A 21,789-nucleotide genomic window follows, 5' to 3' on the forward strand; every position below is an offset into this window, starting at 1 on the left:
CGGGATGGAGCCTATCCCAGCTGACTTTGGGCGACAGGCAGGGCACACCCTGGACAAGTCGCCTGTTCATCACACTTCACAACTATGGGCAATTTAGAGTCACCAATGAACCTATGAAGGAGGGAGAACATGTAAACTCCACACAGAAAGGACGCAGCAGAGGTCCGGACCAGGGACCTTCTTGCTGTGAGGTGACAGTGCTAATAGTAATAAGAAATATGTGAATAGACAAACAAAGTGGTATTCTGAGGTGGATAAAATACCAGCAGGACTAAAGAAATCCTGGTTGTCATGATGTATAAAGTTGAGGGACTTTTCTAAAGTCTGAGAAAATAACCCGGGTGACATCATCTGGGTTGTTTTCCCTTTTCTGTAAGTCGCTTTGGATAAAAGCATCTCTGGTGACCCAGAAGTTGATCTGATCCACCAGTCTCTGACCGACACCCTTTAAGTAAAAACTGTCACAGCTGATTGAAGTGCTTTGACAGTTCATGATCATGACCCTGCGGGTTTACAGCAGGACAGATAAACCTGGGGCATCGAAATTTTCACATGAATTTGTCTCTGATTTATCGTGGACGGGGCAGGAAAACATGCTATTTGTCTCTGATTTATCGTGGACGGGGCAGGAAAACATGCTATTGAGCAGGAAATGTAGCATCAAGTTATTTTAAAGCTTGACTCATACTAAGGAATAAAATTCAGGATATCTCAGCCTCTACTGCTGCAACTTTGTCTTCTAGCTTTATGAAAGTACAATACTTAATCACTGGAGTACTCCTTTAAATCCTTTAATCCTTTTTTCATACCCAGTTTGCATATGTCAACAAGGCACAACCTGTCCCTTAAAATCCATTCATCAGCTCATAAGCTACAATATAGCAGTATCCCACCACTGACCTCCGACATCAGCTGTAGACAAAACTAAAGCAGGCACAGGGTAAGAAGCATCCTCTTATGTCCCCTCGGGGGCCCTAACACCACCTTGAACTCAGTGGAAGAGTGTGTGAAGCCTTGCCAAGCCTGTGAACATGACCTGGGGAGTGTGTGTGTGTGTGTGTGTGAGGGTTAGAGGAGGCAGAGGATGGAGGGTAGATGAAGGGGATGTTGCTCTGTTCAGTCACAGACAAGACAAATGATGCACAGACAGATGGCACTCGACATCGCTGCCATGTTCGGTTTAGTTTCCAGTTACACACCGACTCCGGATCAGCGGATGCTTATTTCACATGATAAATGATTCTCACTCAGTGACCACAGAGCAATCTTTGCCACAACAGGACCTCCACCTCGATCACTGTTATAATAAACATCCACGTTGTTATAATTAAGAAAGCAAATGTTCAGTAGATTCAAGTAAAGTTTGGGTGCGTTCTTGCAACAGCCACATGGTGGTGGTGTAACTCAAAGTGGAGTGGCGGAGCCAGTGAGCCACAGATGTAGCAGATCAGCCAGTAAACCACATCAGTCATGTCTAAATAGGAGTCAGTTCATGATATTTCCAACACAGTTACTAATATTATATGAAACATCCAGAGGTGGAGACACAGCGTGAGAATGCAGTTGCCAAGGCCTGACTTTGGACTGAAAGCAAACTGGACAGTATCAACTATTAACTGATGTGTGAGGAAATAAGAAAGTATCATGTGAAATATGATATATGATGAACACTCGAAAAAGAAGGATGGAAAAAACACAGGTGCTGATATGGATTTACAATGTATCAGGCCTCATGCAGGTCACACGAGAGCTGTGATGTCTGATGTTACGATGATGGGAATCAGATAAAATTTAGATTTTAAAGGTGATTTAATCCACGTCCAGTCAGTATAAAAAATAACTTTGTATTACTGTTAAGATGTAGGTCAAGCAGAAGCTGCTTGAATGATAACAGGTAATCTGCATTTTTGTTTAAACTATGAAACCCATTTTGTTTTGATTCAATGATGGATTACTATTAATTATTAATAATTACTGTGCAGGAACAAAACTGACTCATACCCTCAAATCTGTGTAGGTTTTTCAGTCACCCATCAGATTCCCTGCAGACGTGAATCTATGTCACATCAGACAACTCATTCAGCAAGACATCCAGTTTTTTTTTAATTCATTTTATTCCAATTTTTGACTTTTTTAGGATTATATATTCACAGATTCTTTCTTTCTTTCTTTATATATATATATATATATATATATATATATATATGTATATATCTAGCTCCCATTTGGACTCTCAGATCGTATTTGTTCATAAGTTTGCATTAACTATTGTACATGTGAAAGTGATTCATTTATTTTGTTCAATTGTTGTATTCTCCTCATTATATTCTCATTTTGTTAGTGTCAGGGTTTAAAGTTAGAAAAAAAAGTTGTCTGGAAGAAAATGTGTACAATAAACAATAAACTTCTTCACACCTGAAATCAGGCATTGTGTTGTATGTTTGTATGATTTGATGTCTGACTTAGTACAGTGTGAACTTGTTGTGTTAGGATTCTTATTTTTCTTTCCATGAAGTTTCAATTTGACTGAAAAAAAAATAAAACACAATACGATCATATTGTCCACCATCTATTAAAACTTTCTAATGTTGGCTAGATTACTTTTACAGATTTCTCATATCTAGATTATTGTCTCATGACTCTTGATGTATCCAAAACAACACACTGGTTGCTAATGAGGTTTTTACGGATTTCAACATCACAGGTCTTGTAACTCTGGATGAACCCGCGGTGTGTTGTAAGATCCTCAAACAGGCTCTTCTGGCTGTCCTGGGTTCCAGATTAAAGGCATCAGAAATGAGCTTCTTCTTTTCAAGCATTTAGACTTTGGAGGAGCGAACACGATCAGGGCAGTTCACTTTCTCTTTCTAAATTGGTGAAGTAAAATGTTTTTCCCTTAATTTCACTTCATTCTAATGGGTCTTATTGCCTTATTCATGAACATATTTTTGCATTTGTATGTCTGCGTGTGAACATTTATGTGCGTTGGTGTTTATATGTAGAAATGTAAACCAACCGGCCACTTCATTAGCTACACTTGTGCTGTACAAACCGATGTGATCCAATACAGCATTTCATAACGCCATCAATTCTACTTTCATGAAGCTTATAACGTTTCAGTTTTTGTTGATGCTGTCAGAGAAATATTCATTTAACTATTATGTTTACTACTCGTGTTAAATTAGACTGCAATATATTGAGAGGTATACATACATGAGAGGGCCACAATATTACAAAATGCACTCATGTGCAACAACAGCACCCACTAAGACCTCAATAATAAACATAAAGTAAGAATTTTGACTCCTCTCTCTCTCTCTCTCTCTCTGACTTTGTCAACAAAAACTGAAACATTATGAGCTTTGTAAAAGTTAAGAATTTATGTCAGAGTTGTTGTGTTGGGTCACACTGGAGTGTATGAGTGTACCTGAATGAAGTGGCCGGTTGGTGTATGTGTGCACAGATGCAGTTAAATATTTATATAGGTGGATTACAAATAGTTAATCACACATATGTCAGGCTTCTGTTTCTAATGCTTTTAATGTTTTAGTTTTTATAGTTTGATAGTACATACATGTAGTCTACTAATGTATGATAGTTAAACATTTGAGACACTTTATTTTATGTTTATCTTTATTTTAACATTTCTTTATTTTCATTTATTTAAAAAAAAAACCCAACATTTTAAGGGAAATGTTGGATTTTTTTACTCACTTCTGACATGAAGTTAGTTACCTTGCCATTTAAAATGACATAATCACATATAATAGTATATGTGGGTATAACAAGCCACTATAAATACAAAGTCCTGAGAGCAGGAGCTGTGATTTTGTTGGCCTTTTATCGACCACTGCAGCGCGCACTGACATGCAGAACATGACGAGACTAAACAGCTTTTGTGGAGAAAGTGTAAAATGTTTGCTATGTCATTTTTAACCGGATTACTATCCTAATGGGTCCTCTTGTATCATAATGAGTCTCCTCGCTAAAACAGGTAATGGATCTAAATCACCAAATAGGCCTCCAGGTCAGAGAATAGCAGCTCTACTTTTTTTTTTAAGCTGCGCTTTGCGCCACCAGGAACGTTTAGGCAGGAGACAAAAATTTTAATTTGGGTCACATGCACACGCACAAGCATAGTGCGCACACGAGAGGCTCCAACACGCAACCCTCAAAATACCCACGCGTTCGTGCAGCGGAAGTTTTTAAGCAGCCTTATCTGAAGCTTTATCTGAGTTGGAGATGTGCTGCAGAAAGACGGGTCAAAGGGGACCGCAGGGCTGCTGCAGGACGAAGCATTAGGGATATGAAACACATGCCAGACCTGTCATGTTCAATTTACAGTTTACTATCTGCTAGAACTGAAGACGTGCGTAATTTGGTGGACGATTCATCATCTCGCAGGTTAAATCGTTTTGAATTTTGAATTTCTTTTTTCTTTTTTTGCAAAAACAGAGTGGGAATAAAACATTACACTCAAACCTCGCCTGGCTAGTGAGAATCAATCATGATGAAAACATTTTCTCATGTCTTCTGCCCCTCCACTCCCTCCCCATCCAACCTCACCCGCGTTTACTTTATTTCGCCAATTATTACAGCAAGAGACGGGCCAGTGTTGACTCTCACTGCGCCTGAGAAAGATTTTACGACCATTCATCAGCTCGCGAGGCGCACAAATAGTCTTTAAAACTATAAACACCATCCCTAGGTCGGAGACAGGGGGACCCATTTACCCCGTGGCTGTGCTAAACGCTGAAGATAAAACAAACGATAATACTGTCTGTCTCCTGTGACCGTCTCCACAGGCATTAATAGCAGGTTTAGTGCCAACCGAACTGGGGGGAAACACATGAGGGGTGTGCGTCATTATGCGCAGTTGTCTCGGTTTTTACTGCTGTCCGGTGAAATGATTTGCACTTTGTTATTATTAACCTAGAAATAACTGATTGTGTGCGTAATTTACACCATTTCGTGTATTTGTGTTAAAGAGTGCGCACCTGAGGTGAAAGGAGTGAACTTTAAGCAGATGGAATTGAATAATAAAATCTTAAATACGCGTAAATGTGCCTGTTTCATTGATTAAAACTTAGGTGTCACATATGACACATCTTTAGGATAACGTGGCCTGCAGCGTGGGTGGGAGAGTATGTGTGTGTGTGTGAGTGTGTGTGCAGGTTTGTTGTCATCTGTTATCACGTCCTGATAACGCAGACAGTGGCTCCAGAATCTCTTGGGGTAGGGGTGGGGGGGCAGACAGCAGAGTGTGTCGCTCCTGGTTTCAGGTTCCGCGTTCAGGGACCCAACCTGTTGTCTGCAGCTCATGTCTGCTCCGTTTCCCGTCGGATGGAGGACACGGGGCTGACACCCCCAAAAACATGTGCACGCGCAAGACTGGGCTTATCTGACACATTCATCTCTGTTAATCCCCCTCTATAACCTAAATAATACAAGTTTGGCCCACATATACACATTTTTTTTGATTTACACAAAGTTAGACAAATTATTTCTCTCGGTAGCTACTTGAAGATATGTGTAAACATCCGTCCAAACGCGGCGCTTGAAGAATTATCTAGTAAACGCGTTTGCATTGTGCGTAATGACCAACTGCATTAAATTAAAAAAAAACAATTTAGCAAGTTATTTGTTTAGTTTGACTTAATTTATGAACTTTATGAATAAATACCACCCTGAACCAAGACATGTGGATCTAGAAAATTATCTACAAATATATTTCTTTGGTGCTTTGGAAAGACATTTCTCAGACAATGAGCTCTGGGATGGTTGTGTATGTGTGTAGTGATTAAACACACATACAGGCCTAAGAGCAACATCAACCCTAGACATCACTTTACGTCATGAAATGGGAGTACCAGTGGCTCCACACAGAGGGTCCCACTGGCTCCCTCTTACCCTCCTTCCCTCCCTTCCTACCCTGCGTCACCGGGAGGAGAGGGAGGCCAAGCAAAAAAAAGTTTGGAGACAAGAGTTGACATTCAAAATGCACACTTCACTCAAGATCAGTCTGCTATACCAAACTAATACTTAAATCCAGTAAATATTACCAGGAAGGAGAGAGAGTTTGTTCACGTCTTTTTCGTTGCCTCCATATGACAGGTTAATTGGTTACTTTTGGAGTTCTTGGCAATGTTTCCCAGCCCCAGCACGTCCACTCCCTTCTCTGTAAAGGATATATTAAACCTGGAGCAGAGTCATGACGTTATGGTGTCTTCTCTGGACGTCTCTTCTCGTGTGGACTGCTGCACGGTGCCGACCTCCTCCTCCCCCTCTTCTTCCTCCTCCTCCTCCTCATCTTGCATGCTGGCCCGCCTGAAGCAGGAGCCTCTCCGGGACATGTCGTCCGCCGCCTCGCTGTTTGGAGAAGACCCCCACGACTCCAGAGCCGGCAGGGGCAATGCACTCAGCTTTGCTACTGCCTTTTATGGGAAATCACTCATGGAGATGGATTTAGTTAGGGATGGGAAATCCGACGCGTTTGAGGGGAAACGTAGAAAAGGTGAGAGGACGAAATTCTGTTTTGTAGGCCCTGTGCAAAATGAGGCCTGCAGACTCATGATGTCTGCTCTGTGCAAAACGCAAGAGAAAAATACACTGAAGCAACATGCAAAACAAATTCAGTCAGGATTTGGATTGAAAAGAAAATAATTAAAACAAATCTAAAAGTTGAGTTGATGGTCAGCATTTTTTCTGTAGGCCTGCTAGACTTTTTAAAGATTTATGAAGTGTAAAAACATGACAAAAAAAAGTTGCATTATCAAATATGATACCGTTTAAATTAAGTTATTCAACAACGTGTCACTTGTAAACATGTCCAAATTATATGTTGTCCAAGGCCTACAGTGAATGCACCATAGGCGGGTAAATAAACCATCAACCCAGGCAGAAGATGCAAGCAAATAACCATGTTATAGAAGATAATGCATGATGATTTCTAGAATTGTTATTATTATTATTAGGCTGTCATATACATAAAAAACATCTAGCCCTGTGTTAAGAAGTCAAATATATAGCTAAATATGTGTGTGTGTGTTTTAAATCCTTTTTTTCTGTCTGTAATCAGAGGAGTTCAGTCCTCCAACCGAGCCTGTGGAGGACATAAAAACCGAAGACCCGGACCGACCAAAGCCACGGAGACGCAGGAAGCCGCGCGTCCTCTTCTCCCAGGCGCAGGTGTACGAGCTGGAGCGTCGCTTCAAGCAGCAGAGGTACCTGTCCGCCCCGGAGAGAGACCACCTGGCCGGCGTGCTCAAACTCACCCCGACCCAGGTGAAGATCTGGTTCCAGAACAGGAGGTACAAGTGCAAGCGGCAGAGGCAGGACCAGAGCCTGGAGATGGTGTCCCTGCCGCCGCCCAGGAGGGTGTCGGTGCCGGTGCTAGTGCGGGATGGGAAGCCTTGCCTGGCGGCAGACACAGCCACCTACAACCCCCCCTACAGCATGGGGCACATCAACCATTTCTCTTATAACAACTATCCAGCTTTCAGTAACTACACCAGCCCCGGCTGCAACACAAACTATGCCTGTAATTATCCTGCAGCCACAATGCAAACTATGCAAGGATCCTCCAACAGCGGGAATTACATGAACTTTGGGGTAGGGGACCTGAATAATGTCCAGAGCACGTTTTCCTCCAGTAATGGGGTGTCTTCGTTACATGGCATTAGGACATGGTAAAGAAAAAAAAATCATATACTCGTGTTACCTTTTCAGTTTAGCGGAGTTGTTTTCTGACTGCATGAATTTTTAAACGTGTCAAGACTTTGCGGAGTTTGTGTAACTTCTCTTATATTTAATAACTGACTTTTAGTAGTTTGTCGTTTTTTGCTTTACGCACCAGTTTTTGTCTAATAGTCTACATTTTTTTATTTATTCTCGGGACGTTAGCGCACAGACGTGTAATGAAAAATAATAAAATAAAAAAGTTAGCGCACAGACGTGTAATGAAAAATAATAAAATAAAAAAAAAGAGGGCAAAACACATCCATTAACTGTTACTTTAAATCTCAGTTTTTATTTTATAATTTAATTTACATTTTTTACACTATGTCTCGGGATGGATTGCTAAATATTTTTTACAGTGGCCGACTATGAAAAAGTACAAACCTGACTGCAACAATTTAGGCCATGGGAAATCAATATTCTATACAGGCTATAATTATTACTATTATTATTATTTCTTAATATTTCTGACATGCAATCATTTAATTCAAATTATTTAAAGTTGTTTAATGTAATAATTGGCCCTGACTCAATCCATACATTAAAAATGAATCAGAAAAACAACAATATTTGACAGATATTAAGTCGACAGCATGTAATAGTAAACTATAATTATGATAATATATAATCCCTGCTTCAGGGTCACATAATAGTTCAACTGGTTACACAGTAGATCAACATAAAGGACCTGAACATTTGTACAACCCTCATATGGTTTGTGTCTGGTTAAATTGTTCAAGTGGCTATTAGGAAGCTTCCTTCAATATGCTTAAACAAGGTTAAAAGGTTGCTACAAGTTTACACATTTTACAACCTGCTGTCAGCCACATGTACACGACACACACTTGGTTAAAGTTGCTGGGACGTGGACTGCTGTGAGCTGTGACCTTGACCTGTTTTACAGGTATTTAAAATCTTTCCCCTGATTTAAACTTTTAATTATGTGGAAGTACAAACTTTGCTTTGATATTCTTTGATTTCATTTTATTCTGTGTGCAACCATGTTCTATAGTTTGTCAAAAGCCATCCTTGAACGATGACAATATATACACTGTAAATACGAGGACAAATTCAAGATGTTACCTGATCCAAGATATGCATATATATTTTTGGACAGTATATTTGATTATTAAAAACTCCCTTTTTGAAACTATCAAGTCAACTACTGTGTTTCATTTGAGGATTGATAAAGTCTAACCGGATTCCTGATGAACATGCTTTAGATATATAACTAAACTTCAGCTGAAGAAGTTAACACACGAATGCAGCGTTGGAGAGACTTTGTCTGGTTCCTGTGTTTACGCCATCAGTCCGCTGAGACCCGAGGCCACTTGTTCGGATACGAATCCAAACACTTGATTGACACTATCGCGGTGCTAAATGCAAGAATAGTCCAATTTGCTTGACAGAGAGCCAGAGCTCTTGTCTAAGTGTGCAGTTATACGAACAGGCTAGGAACTGGCTCTGCGCAACTGCCACCACTTTACATGAGTAAGAGATGCTTAGGCATCTCTCAGGTCTCTCCACACACACTGTTGTCTTCTGTCTTGTTTTAAACAATACACACCCCCTCCCCACACACACACATATATATGAGAAACATGTCAAACGTTAAGACTTTGTATTTATTCATAATCAATACTGACAAACATTTACATATATTAAACAAAATGGCAATGCCAGGCAGTTGCAGAAAGGGGTAGCAAGGTCATGTAGCTCCTCTGGCCACCCTCTCCTTTGAGGTGTTGAAAAGGCAACGTCAGATAACAGCGCCACACAAACCTAAAAATATCCCCCATCGCCCTCCACCCACACTGGAAAAGGGAGAGGGAAACGGGTCGGAATAATCTGCTTTTCCGGGTCTTATCTGAAGAAAGGCAGGGATGCATGCTGCTCTATCTCTGCCAGTGTGATCGCTGCCACTGTTTTTCTGAACTTTTTCTGCTCCGCTGCTGACCAGAGCCGAGCTAACACAGGCAGAGATGGTAAGGGAAGTGTGCGCACTCTTTATTTGAGAAATGTTTCTCTTCGTCTTTTGGTTTGCATGCTGACTGAATAAAGCAACCGAGACAGAGTGCACGTATATCTAAACTGAAGCACGGTATCCAGCAGGTGAGACAAAAACAGATGGGTGTTAAAAGCCATTTCAATATCGTGTTCCCAGAAAAAAACATTAAATCATTATAATGCTGTAATAAATTAAACCTTTCAGAAATTAAACAGTACATTGTTATAAATAACAATTACACACAATGCGTGTACACCGTTGGCACAGTGACTTAATGATAGCAGGTCATGGTTCAAACACCAGCTAGTGAGGAAATCTCATTTATGTCATAATACTGTTCCCATGATATGTGTCCTTAATACTGTGACATTTAATGCTACTATTAAATCATAGTAATTATAAATATTGTATACTCGCATAAAACTGTTTTAATGACATGCATGCCAATAAAAAGTTTGTAGAACTGGCATGAAAAGTGCACTTGTTTTGTGATTATCAGATTTTTTATATTATTATTTTCCTTTGGCGTTTTCTATCTCTATAAACCCATGTGTGTCATACCCATAATACATTATTTTATTACACTATTTTAGATGTCTGAGAACTGTTTTTTTTTTCACTTCACTGCATGTGTGTGTGTGTGTGAGAAACATGAAAACAAAAACCATATCATCTTCTACAGGAATGTAGAAAAGATTAAAATACGTCAATGCAATGCACAGCATTACTGTCACGACTAACTAACTTAAGATGGTTGCCTGACACGTTTTGTGCCACCGACACTGCATGGATATACAGGTGTGTAGTTGTATCTTCCCCTCTGTGGACAATATTTCACACTCAACAGAGTGAGCAGCCCACATTCCACCGAGCAGTGTGTGTGTGTGTGTGTGTGTGTGTAACATGACACGCGGCATTCAGAGTTGTTTAAATCATTTGCGCTGACCGTGGAAAGTACTGTATGTGGAAACGGGAGAGTTCCCCAGAAGGTACCTGGTCTACAGGAAGGGGAACAGTCTCTTCTTAAGGATGTAGAGAACTGTGGCGAGGAAGAGGGCGACTGCCAGGAAGATGAGCAGTTTATCGGTGAGCTCTCTGCGGTTGTACTTGGTGATGAGTTTCCTCCCGAGCTGAATGGTCCCCGTCATGGTCTTAAACTCGTCGTTGGTCTCTTGGATTGTCCTTGAGGAGGTTGCTTCAAACAGAAGAGGAGACGGGTTTCAACACAAGGTCAACAAAACTAAGTGGACAATTCAAGTATGCGGCATATACCCATGGTATAAAAAAAAAATATTACAATTAACACACTCTCTCTAACCTAGTGACGTCATGGTCTCCTCGCTCTGCTGAACCTGCTGCGCCATCATCCGGCTGATGCTCATAAGATTCTCTGTAATGTCACTGGATGTCTGAGCCAGTCCCTCTTTGGTCATCTTCCTGAGAACAAGAGCGATACAACAGATATATATGTCCTACTGCCGGTAAATTGTATCCTATTAAAGGACTAAAAAGATTTAGCTTGTTGTTTGCCTCTCATTTATATAACAAGTAGAAGACATTGTCAGCTCACCTCTGCCTCACAGCACTATCTGCTCCATTAAGAAGTGCCTGCTTTTCCATATTGTCTATGGACAGTTTGCTGGCCAGGTTGGCTTTCCTCCAAACTGTTTGGTTACTGTAAACAAAACAATAAAAAGATGTTGACAGCAGGCGATGTTCATCTTCTCTCACGAGTTAGGCCGCATAACCAACACAGAAATGTGAAACAAACACACCACAGTTCACATTTATAATAGTCAGGGAATGGTAGAATATTTACGTCTAAGGAAATTACCTCAGCATCTGTTTTTTGTGTCCTTCGACCTGACTAATCATAGCTTGCTTGTCCGACTCTTTGTCCTGCTCCATAGCCATCTGCTCTAAATCCTGTCAAAGAAACAAAATGGCACACATATTTTCTGAGCCACCTATTATCACGGAGCCAAGGGCAAGTGGTTGATACGCAGCCTATAACGAGGTTCTGTCACGTTTGCAGAGATAGTCGCAAGTAGCGTTTCTCACCTGAATCCGCAGTCTGAGATTGTGGAAACTCTTTTTCACATTTGCGTTCAGCTCTGTCAGCTCGCTCTGAGGGCCTGTGCACTCAGTAATATCCTGGTAAAGACATCAAAACATGGATGAGATGACACACACCTCCTGTATCACTGTAAAGTTAGTGGCCTCAACATGTGGCTCAGTCAGTTTTCAGCTGTTCTCGCAGGATGAACTACCACTGGAGCTCGCTGTGAGTACGAGGTGCACGATTATGTCAAGTGGGAATGATGTGCTAAAAACAAAGCCGCACTAGGCAATGCAATGACTCCCTTCATCTGCGAACAATCTGTCAAACATTCTTCATTTATCATCCACAAAATGTCAGAATATCCTGACAAATAGGTCTATAAATCCCTTGTATTTTCTGATGATCAGGTACTGAATGTTAGGTTGCATAAAAACAAAGAAAGGAGCAGAAATCTTTAGAATTAAGCTTAAAAATGACTTCATCCATTAATTAATCATCAAAATACCGCCGCATCTAATTTTCTGCAATAGGATAATGGATTAACTTTAGTACTAAGTTAAGTCAATCAGTTATAAAGTTAGGAAATGATTGAGAAGGCTGCCTCTGTGCTGAGGACTGCTCTGGAGCGGTTTATCAAGAGAACGACACTCCTCAACTCAACGTACTGGACAACAGTTCACATCCCTCTATGTGACCTGGAGAATATTCAGTCAGAGACTCCACTGTAAAAAAATAACCGCTTACAGGGAAGTCATTCCTGCCCACTGCAATATCACTTTATAATGACTCATGTCATATATTAGACATGGACATGTAATGGAAAACATGCGCTGACTCATTGTCTGAATTATATTGCACATTTATTTTGTATAATTATTTATTTTTTACACAGATAGAACTATATGTTCTTCCTTTAATTGTATTAATACTGAAGCCAATTGAACTTTACTATATCATGCCTGTTTGTGTTGTAATACATGTACCTTCAGCTGTAACACCAGAATTTCCCTTCAGGGATCTGTATGTCTGTCTTTTAAAATAAACTAAGCAAATAAAGAAAAATGGATTAAAAAGGGTAAATAAAATTTTATTTAGTTTTAATTTCCTCTCTAGATTAAATTACCGTAATTTGTCGTTACTTACGAGGATTTTTATTTTTTTTAACCGTGACAGAGATTAGACATTCACTTTCACTTCACTGGTAGCGGCATGTTGAGAGAGAGAGCGGTGTTTCGGTTTAACGAGCGACCGTGAAGGTTGGTTGTCGTCGTTACAACTGTTGAAACGGGAAGATAATAATAGGTAACTTCCAAGCTAATCAGACGAATCACGCAGTTTTTGTTTCGACATTGTAAAGTTAATAAAACAAACAAACAAACAAACAAACAAACAAATAAATTAATTAATTTAAAAAAAGGCATTCACGGGGACAGCTTCCTGATTCCAACCGCCGTTGTAACTACGGCAACCACAGACGAGTTCGTCTGACCGGGGCGCCAGTTAACACGGTCGCTCGTTTAACCGAAACAGCGGCTGTAGCCGTCGGTAACGTTACACCGGCTGGTGCAGCTGGAAACACTATCAGACAACGACACGACTCCCGTCAGTGACAAGCCCGGAGAACAGCGTGTCGTCAGCTGGCACTCAGTAATCTTACCAAATGAATATTCGCACCTGGATCAGAGCTTTTATCTCCAAGTCATATTTGAGTATTTCTTGTTCGCATATTCGGACGTGGACCTCTGAGGACGCCATGTTGCCAACGTAGTCAGGCCCGAGCTACGGCGAGTGGGAAGCTTTTTATTTCCAGCTTCGACCTTCGACTTTGACCATGCAATAAAACATGGCATTAAGTAAAAATGATAAATAATTAATAATTAGGCATCTTTTTTACTGTATAAAATAATGAAATGTTATATAGTGTTAAGTAAAAACTGAAACTTTCAACCAAAATTAACATAAATTATACACATTTATATTCTTTAGTGTGCAGGGACTTAATGGTAAAGTAAATAGCTACAATACCATTGTTTACGAGGAAAAGTAGCTCATAAATGAGTCAAAACAAAATACAAAAGATATGGAACAACTGAGCTGATTGTTAGTTTATTATTAACTATTAAATGGATCTACATCTATCACTATTACAAGGCACACAAGGAATCACCAAACAAACACAGCACACATCAGCTATTTAAAGGCAACTTCGTTCATATTAACAACAGCAATAACCACAATATACATCATATATAAACCAAACACCACCAAGTGACGGTTGCTTTGATTTAAGTAAAGCACATTCAGTGAGATCTCTTCGAGGTCCTTTGGGAATCTTTTGTTTTGTACAAGGCACCAGTGCTGGCATGACTTCATAATTACACGGGGAAGGAATGATCTCTGCTCAATCTGATGGAGTGAGTAGTAGTAAACATGCGTTGGCATACAGCAGTGTCAGGTCCTCTCCTGCTGAGAGAAATCAAATGTCAAAACACAATATCATTAGGCTACATATAAGTATAGTGTCAATGTGTTGCATAAAAGTAAGCAAGCAGGTTATATGCATGTCCAATACTGTAGTGGCAAAAAAAAAGCCACTTGGGGGAGCTTGAAGACATTTCCAATGTGTTATGGTGCAAAAATAAATAAATAAAATAAAGAATAATAATCAGGTCCTCCATGAAATATGCATTTTTATTTCTACGTAGATTAAAAAACGTCTATTGAATGAATGAATGAATGATGAAAAAAAAAAGCTTGTAAACAAGACAAAACTACTAGAAACCCACACAGACACACGCATGCGATTGAAAAACTGTGTCTTTCCAGCTGTTTACCTCTATAGGCTATACGTGACTACTGTGATTACCTTCCTATGGGGTCAGGTGTGCAGGTGACATAGCAACAGCAACATTGACTCAACTTACCACACACACACACACGCGCACACACACACACTACCTATAGCACACGTCAAAATTAGGCTACTACAAATACCTTTTTCAGAGGATGAAGTTTACCTGCAGGGTCGAGAGTCCTTGAAGGTTAAATTAAGACCAGTGATAGTTCAGGTACCAGATGACATCAGTGGACAAAGAGGGCCCAAAAAGTGGATTCAGCTGGGCCAGAATCGCTATCAACCAGCTGATGGACAGAAAATATATTAATTCAAACGTCAGTACAAAATTACTGTTCGGATTACTCCACTATCATCACACTAAGGGAAATAACTTCACTTAACTTCAACACTAGAGGTCTCTGACATGTAACACGACACTATGTGGACACTTGCACTCAACTGTGAATGTAAATAATTAATCCTAACACAGAAATACTGTACACATAACAGCACGAACTCCCAAAAACAAGCTTTGTTTTTATTGTGATAGTAGTAAATGAGGAGAAACAGGCACAAATCAATCAAATCAATCAATCAATCAATCAATCAATCTTCACAGTCTCAGCTATAACAAAAGTGAAAATGATGTACTCACACGCGTTTAATTATTCATAAGGCTTATGATCAAGGCTTATTATTACTGCTGCAATTTAAAATCATCATCATTATCGATGTTTAAACATTTTGTTGACAGTTTAAAAACCCAAAAGATATTCAGTTTATTATCACATAAAACAAAGAAAAGCATATTAGACGATACAAGAATATTATGCTTGACAAATAGCTTGATAAATTACTTGAATAATTTATTAAATGTAAAAGCAGATGCCAATTTTCTCTCAATGAATTATGGATGTCATTCTTACCATCATCTTCTTCTGCATTATTTAGACTGAACGTGTGCACATAACATTATGTATAATAAGTTTTAAAGCGCACACACACTGCCACAACATAAAAAGGTGTATTTGCAGTTATATTAATACTTACAACAGGTAGCAGCAAACTGCAGTTAGCACCAGCATTGTGACGATCACACTGTGGGAACAGGAATAAATCAATGTATTTAAAAGTGTAAAAACTTAATAATTAACACATGTTTTTTTTTTAATTACATCACAGGCCTTTCATGTACAGTACAGAGCTTGATCTCGTGATGCGAGTGACAAACAATGCAATAAAGGAAGTTGCTTTAGGCACATTTTCCAGAGATGGTGAGTGCACTTAAGTCTTGAGTTTGGTGTCTAAATATAAAGGACAAAGACAGTATATTGTTATAGTAGTGAGATGTTTAAAAAGTAAGTAGAAGTTTCCTTTAACTCAAATTAGCTTCAGCTACCATAACCTTTACTTACAAGCGAGTAACGTCCAAGTAACGCCTACAAACTTCCTTAAAAAGCACTTAAAAGCGACTTTATACCATTTAAATACACTTGTACCAAGTAAAGGTCACTGAAAAACATCATTTAAAAACTTACGTTAGTTAGTTGGAAGCTAAAGTGAAGCTAACAAACTTACCCTCTGTTTGGTCCTTTGGGGATGAACCAAGGCACCACTCCTCCAACAATGCCCCAAAACAGCGTCATAACAGAGATGGAGATCACAAAACTCATCGCCGCCATGGTTGGACCAAATATATATATCAAAAAAATAAACTTTTAACTTGATAAACTTCAGTGCTTGTCCAGCTGACAGGAGCAGGAGCTCACACGACGAGAGAAAAGTCAGCAAATAATCACATGACCACGACCCGGAGGGAGGGAGGGAGGGAGGAGGAACTAAAGTTAGTGCGCCACCGATGTTTCGGTTAAACGAGCGACCCTGTTAACTGGTGACCCTCAGTCAGTTACGACGGCGACCAGGATACGTAGCTGCCAAACGAGACACCAAAAGTACGAATCAGGTAGATTTATTTACATTGTAACGTTAAAAAAAACAAAAACAAATAGGTATTCACTGGGAAAGATACGTATCTTCCTGTTTTCAATCGCTTGACGGGCACCGGTTAACAGGGTCGCTAGTTACGCCGAAACACCTGTGCTCACTGTGTTGCACTTTACTTTGAAAGTGTATATCCAATGAAAGGTTGAAAAGATGTAACAAAGACCAAATAGGCATTTTTTTCTCTGTAGAAAAATACTTTGTTTTACGTATTATTACAGTTTAACAGATGAAATTGATAAGTTTGCATGTAAAATGTTTATGTTTATTATGGCCATTTTCTTGGATTAGTAGCAAACAAAGCTTGGAGACACGTCAACATCTGGAAATGTGTGTAATTTATTTCATTTCTGTCTTTCTACAATTGTAAATGTTCAGACTGTGGTAAAAAGTGACACCTATTGCTCATTTTGTAAAATTTTCCCCTGGGATTATTAAAGTATTTCTGATTCTGATTCTGATGACAAAATGATCAACAGCACACAAGCAACAGCAGGCTCCTGTTGTAGAAATTAAGATTACATTAAACAAATCCTTATCAGTTTCAGGCTTATTGGGTGATGCTCATTTTAATGTCTGACCCCCCCAAAAAAATGAGAAATTCAATTTGTCAAACACCGCCCTGCAGCAGTATCTCATTCAGACAATCTGCAATTACATTACTGTATACCATGTTCTGACAGTCTTCAACCAAGAACCCAATTTTAGTTAACTTCTGTAATTTCCATGCAAATATCTCATGCTTATGGGCATTGGTATCGTCTTCGCAGCTCAGTTTGACATCTTTATATCCATAGAGCACAGACGGCCCATGCACCTCTGTATTCATATTCTGTAGTGTGCACACCTCAAAGAGAAGCGCACAAATGTAAAAACATTAATTTCTTTGCAGGGCAAACTTCGGCCAGCACAAATACATGAATAAAAACATCAGTTTTCTGCAGTTTGGTTGCTCCAAGATACTTAAGAGCACTTGAGTTTCCTACAGTGTTTGTGAGCTCTGAACACACCCATAACAATGATCCAATTTTGGGTCATGTACAGTACCTTAAATTGAGTATAACTGTTTGAAATATGAATTTCTGTCTGACCCTGCCACCAAATTTCCATCTTTCATACATTGTCGTCTGTGGAGATTGCATGCATGGTTAGCGAGGTGGCCCTTGCCATGCATTACTCGTGGCTAGTAGAAAGCAATAGTTAGTTATACACCTTTGTTTGGTTTATTGTTGGCTAAAATCAACACAGTTTGTCATGAATCACTTTTAGCCGGTGAAGTTAAAACATATCCACTCAGATAGTATTTTACTAGTGAAGAAGACCAACCAGCCAGTGGCAACCAGTGGCGCTGCATACGTATACTTTACATGCTTTGCAGTAATGTTAGCTTTGACTTTGGACTGTGTTGTGGTGGGTACTGTTTGTTTAAACCTTGCCTTTTCTCTCATTTTTTTTTTTTTGCACATTTCCTGGCCACCATAGTTTCTCCTTTCTGTTAGGAAGGAGGTTAAGGTGTTGGGGTTGCAATCAGCCACTAAAACCTACACATTGGACCTTTAAATATTAAAACTGCAAAACTAATTATCAAACAAACAAAAACAATTAGGTATAATGTCATAATTTAAAATGTAGTGTTTATTGTTGTACAATTTGAATGCTATTCTTTCTTATTTTGTCTATTTATTTATTTCCATTAGTCCTTGAGTAAGTCTCATAGTGTGGATGTTTGTGATGGGTTTCTTTTTCTTGTGTCAGAGTTACTGTAAGCTGACAGCTGGCATGTCATGATTGCTTTTGCATCCCACTATGCCAGTTTGAACTGACAGAAATGATGACTAAACTTCTTTCTGGGTATAACCCTGTCTTTCATGAAAATCTCTATTTCATTCATGAAAACCCTGAAAAGGAGTAAAAACCCTTCACATGGACTTTATGTCCCTCCAGCTCCATTTCCCTACAGACACAATTGTTATTTTTCTCCGTTAGGTGGCCTCAAAGACACACTGACCCTGCATGTTTGGCCCTTGTCTTGATTCAGTTTTACAGAAAAAAAAAGAGACAGTTTCCCTTCAGATCTCTCTTACCCTTTCTGCCTGCTTTATACTCCTGGGTCAAACACCTCCCATTCTTCCCAGCACCTTTTTATTTTTTATCTTCAATATTTAAGTTTCGCTAAATCATTCCTTTTTACCTTTAAAGTGATCTTTTTTTTCATTGACACAAATTCAGTGAAAAGAAACAACGTGAGTAGTTAATTTATTTGACAACAGCAATTTGTTTAGTACCCTGAGGAAACGTCGGGTTACTTAACGTAATCCCTGGTTCTTTGATAACAGAGTGAGGTGTTTCACTATGGGAATCGCTTCTGGCGAGACCATTACGGAAGCTCCAATGACACAACGTCTGTCTCCGACAGACAGGTCGACGCGTAGGGAAGGCCCCGCCCCCTCTATATACCACCGTCGACCGCCCCGTCCGGGCCATTCTTATCGGTTTCTTCCCTCATATATGCAAGGAGGGATTTGTTGGTGAAACACCTCACTCTGTTATCAAAGAACCAGGGATTACGTTAAGTAACCCGACGTTCTTTTTCTAACTTCGCTCGGTGTTTCACTATGGGAGATATAGACCACTCCCGGAATGCATAATCTCCCGAAGTCATCTGGCTCCTGACTGGGTTTTTCACATTGTAACGTTAATAAAAAACAAAACAAAAAGCTATTCACTGGGAAAGATACGTATCTTCCTGTTTTCAATCGTTTAACGGGCACCGGTTAACAAGGTCGCTAGTTAAGCCGAAACACCTGTCCTCACTGTGTTGCACTTTACTTTGAAAGGTACAATGAAAGGTTGAAACGATGCAACAGATACCAAATAGCATTTTTTTTTCTCTGTAGAAAAACACTTGTTTTACGTATATTACAGTTTAACAGATGAAACTGATAAGTTTGCATGTAAAATGTTATGTTTTATTATGGCCATTTTCTTGGATTAGTAGCAAACAAAGCTTGGAGACACGTCAACATCTGGAAATGTGTGTAATTTATTTCATTTTCGTCTCCTACACTGTAAATGTTCAGACTGTGGAAAAAGTGACACCATTGCTCATTTTGTAAATTTCCCCCTGGGATTATTAAAGTATTTTCTGATTTCTGATTCTGATGACAAAATGATCAACAGCACACAAGCAACAGCAGGCTCCTGTGTAGAAATTAAGATTACATTAAACAATCCTATCAGTTTCAGGCTTATTGGGTGATGCTCATTTTTAATGTCTGACCCAAAAAAAATAATGAAAATTCATTTTGTCAAACACCCCCAGCAGTAGTATCTCATTCAGAGAATCGCAATTACATTACTGTATACCATGTTCTGACAGTCTCAACCAAGAACCCAATTTAAATTACTTATGTAATTTCTATGCAAATATCTCATGCTTCTGGGCATGGTATCGTCTTCGCAGCTCAGTTTGACATCTTTAATCCATAGAGCACAGACGGCCCATGCACCTCTGTATTCATATTCTGAGTGTGCACACCCAAAGAGAAGCACACAAATGTAAAAACATTAATTTCTTTGGAGGGCAAACTTCAGCCAGCACAAATACATGAATAAAAGCATCAGTTTTTCGCAGTTTGGTTGCTCCAAGATACTTAAGAGCACTTGAGGTTCCTACAGTGTTTGTGAGCTCTGAACACACCCATAACAATGATCCAATTTTGGGTCATGTACAGTACCTTAAATGAGTTGACTGTTTGAAATATGAATTTCTGTCTGACCCTGCCACCAAATTCCATCTTTCATACATGTCGTCTGGGAGATTGCATGCATGGTTAGCGAGTTGGCCCTTGCCATGCATTACTCGTGGCTAGTAGAAAGCAATAGTTAGTTATACACCTTTGTTTAGTTTATTGTTGGCTAAAATCAACACAGTTTGTCATGAATCACTGGTGAAGCCGGTGAAGTTAAAACATATCCACTCAGATAGTATTTTGCTTGAGTGAAAAAACCAACCAGCCAGTGGCAACCAGTGGCGCTGCATACATATACTTTACATGCTTGTCAGTAATGTGCTTTGACTTTGGACTGTGTTGTGGGTGGGTACGTGTTGTTTAAACCTGGCCTCCCTCTCATTTTTTTTTTTTTTTTTTGCACATTTCCTGGCCACCATAGTTTCTCCTTTCTGTTAGGAAGGAGGTTAAGGTGTTGGGTTTGGATCACCACTAAAACCTACACATTGGACCTTTAATATAAAACTGCAAAACTAATTATCAAACAAACAAAAACAATTAGGTATAATGTCATAATTTAAAATGTAGTGTTTTTTTGTACAATTTGAATGCTATTATTTCTTATTTTTGTCTATTTTTATTTCCATTAGTCCTTAGTAAGTCTCATAGTGTGGATGTTTGTGATGGGTTTTCTTTTTCTGTGTCAGAGTTACTGTAAGCTGACAGCTGGCATGTCATATGCTTTTGCATCCCACTATGCTCTGCATGCAAGACACCAGCTTGAACTGACAGAAATGATGGCTAAACTTTTCTGGGTTAAAGTTTTGCTAAATCATTCTTTTTTACCTTTAAAGTGATCTTTTTTTCATTGACACAAATTCAGTGAAAAGAAACAACGTGAGTAGTTTAATTATTGACAACAGCAATTGTTTAGTACCCTAAGGAAATCCATGTATGGTGTAAAGGCTGCTGACTCCGTATCTGTATCATCGGGCATCTTGGCATTCTGGAAGAGGAACAGAGGGAGGTTTGGGATTTTGTCACATCTCAATAAGCCACTACTAATCTGATCTGATAGTGCATCAAGGAAACAGTTCAACTGAAATGACACGGTCATATTTTTGTTGACTAACCTCTTTGTGTTTGCCCACTTCCTCCAGGTTCGCCATAAGTCCATGGAGAACGTTGCTTCTGTTTTCAGGCACCGTCACACTGTCAAGAAGGTGCTTCAGCTCCCTGACAAAGACACCCACACAAGAAGACTGCAATGGAATAACATCAAGGTCTAATCACTGTTGCAAATAAAAAAGCATGTGTCATCATAACTAACAAAAGAAAAGCAATGAACTTGTTCAAGTCCATTCAGAATGCAACGAATGGTAAAAAGATGCAGCACTTACTGCATTTTGACCAG

General features: G+C 39.4%; 3 protein-coding genes and 1 long non-coding RNA gene across 5 annotated transcripts in view; 1 reads left to right on the forward strand and 3 right to left on the reverse strand.

Annotated features, from left to right (window-relative positions):
• The first annotated feature begins 5,929 nt into the window (after window positions 1–5,929).
• Window positions 5,930–7,920, forward strand: nkx2.5 (NK2 homeobox 5). The gene is made up of 2 exons (XM_010737507.3): window positions 5,930–6,514; window positions 7,079–7,920. Exons 1-2 carry the CDS (start codon window positions 6,145–6,147, stop codon window positions 7,690–7,692), a joined length of 984 nt encoding a protein of 327 aa, XP_010735809.3. The 5' UTR covers window positions 5,930–6,144; the 3' UTR covers window positions 7,693–7,920.
• A 2,823-nt stretch (window positions 7,921–10,743) lies between these two features.
• Window positions 10,744–13,791, reverse strand: bnip1a (BCL2 interacting protein 1a). The gene is made up of 6 exons (XM_010737508.3): window positions 13,482–13,791; window positions 11,807–11,899; window positions 11,580–11,671; window positions 11,316–11,420; window positions 11,064–11,182; window positions 10,744–10,940 (listed from the first exon to the last, which is right to left on the reverse strand). The coding sequence occupies exons 1-6, from the start codon at window positions 13,560–13,562 to the stop codon at window positions 10,744–10,746; spliced, it is 687 nt and encodes a 228-aa protein (XP_010735810.2). The 5' UTR covers window positions 13,563–13,791.
• Window positions 13,792–13,897: 106 nt separating this feature from the next.
• On the reverse strand, window positions 13,898–16,356 carry atp6v0e1 (ATPase H+ transporting V0 subunit e1). Of its 2 annotated transcripts, none has more exons than XM_010737510.3 (4): window positions 16,222–16,356; window positions 15,694–15,741; window positions 14,825–14,948; window positions 13,898–14,270 (listed from the first exon to the last, which is right to left on the reverse strand). In XM_010737510.3, the coding sequence occupies exons 1-3, from the start codon at window positions 16,323–16,325 to the stop codon at window positions 14,855–14,857; spliced, it is 246 nt and encodes an 81-aa protein (XP_010735812.1). In that variant the 5' UTR covers window positions 16,326–16,356; the 3' UTR covers window positions 13,898–14,270; window positions 14,825–14,854. The 2 variants fall into 2 exon arrangements, with proteins under 2 accessions (XP_010735812.1, XP_010735813.1); XM_010737511.3 differs by having other exon boundaries at window positions 13,898–14,273.
• A 5,179-nt stretch (window positions 16,357–21,535) lies between these two features.
• The window catches only part of LOC113746994 (uncharacterized), an 879-nt gene continuing 625 nt past the window's right edge, over window positions 21,536–21,789 (reverse strand). Inside the window, exon 3 of the long non-coding RNA XR_003463274.1 lies at window positions 21,536–21,637. This is a non-coding gene — a long non-coding RNA (uncharacterized LOC113746994). The remainder of the gene's footprint in view (window positions 21,638–21,789) is intronic.

This window comes from Larimichthys crocea, chromosome I (genome assembly GCF_000972845.2).
Source record: "Larimichthys crocea isolate SSNF chromosome I, L_crocea_2.0, whole genome shotgun sequence".
Taxonomy (NCBI): Eukaryota; Metazoa; Chordata; class Actinopteri; family Sciaenidae; genus Larimichthys; species Larimichthys crocea.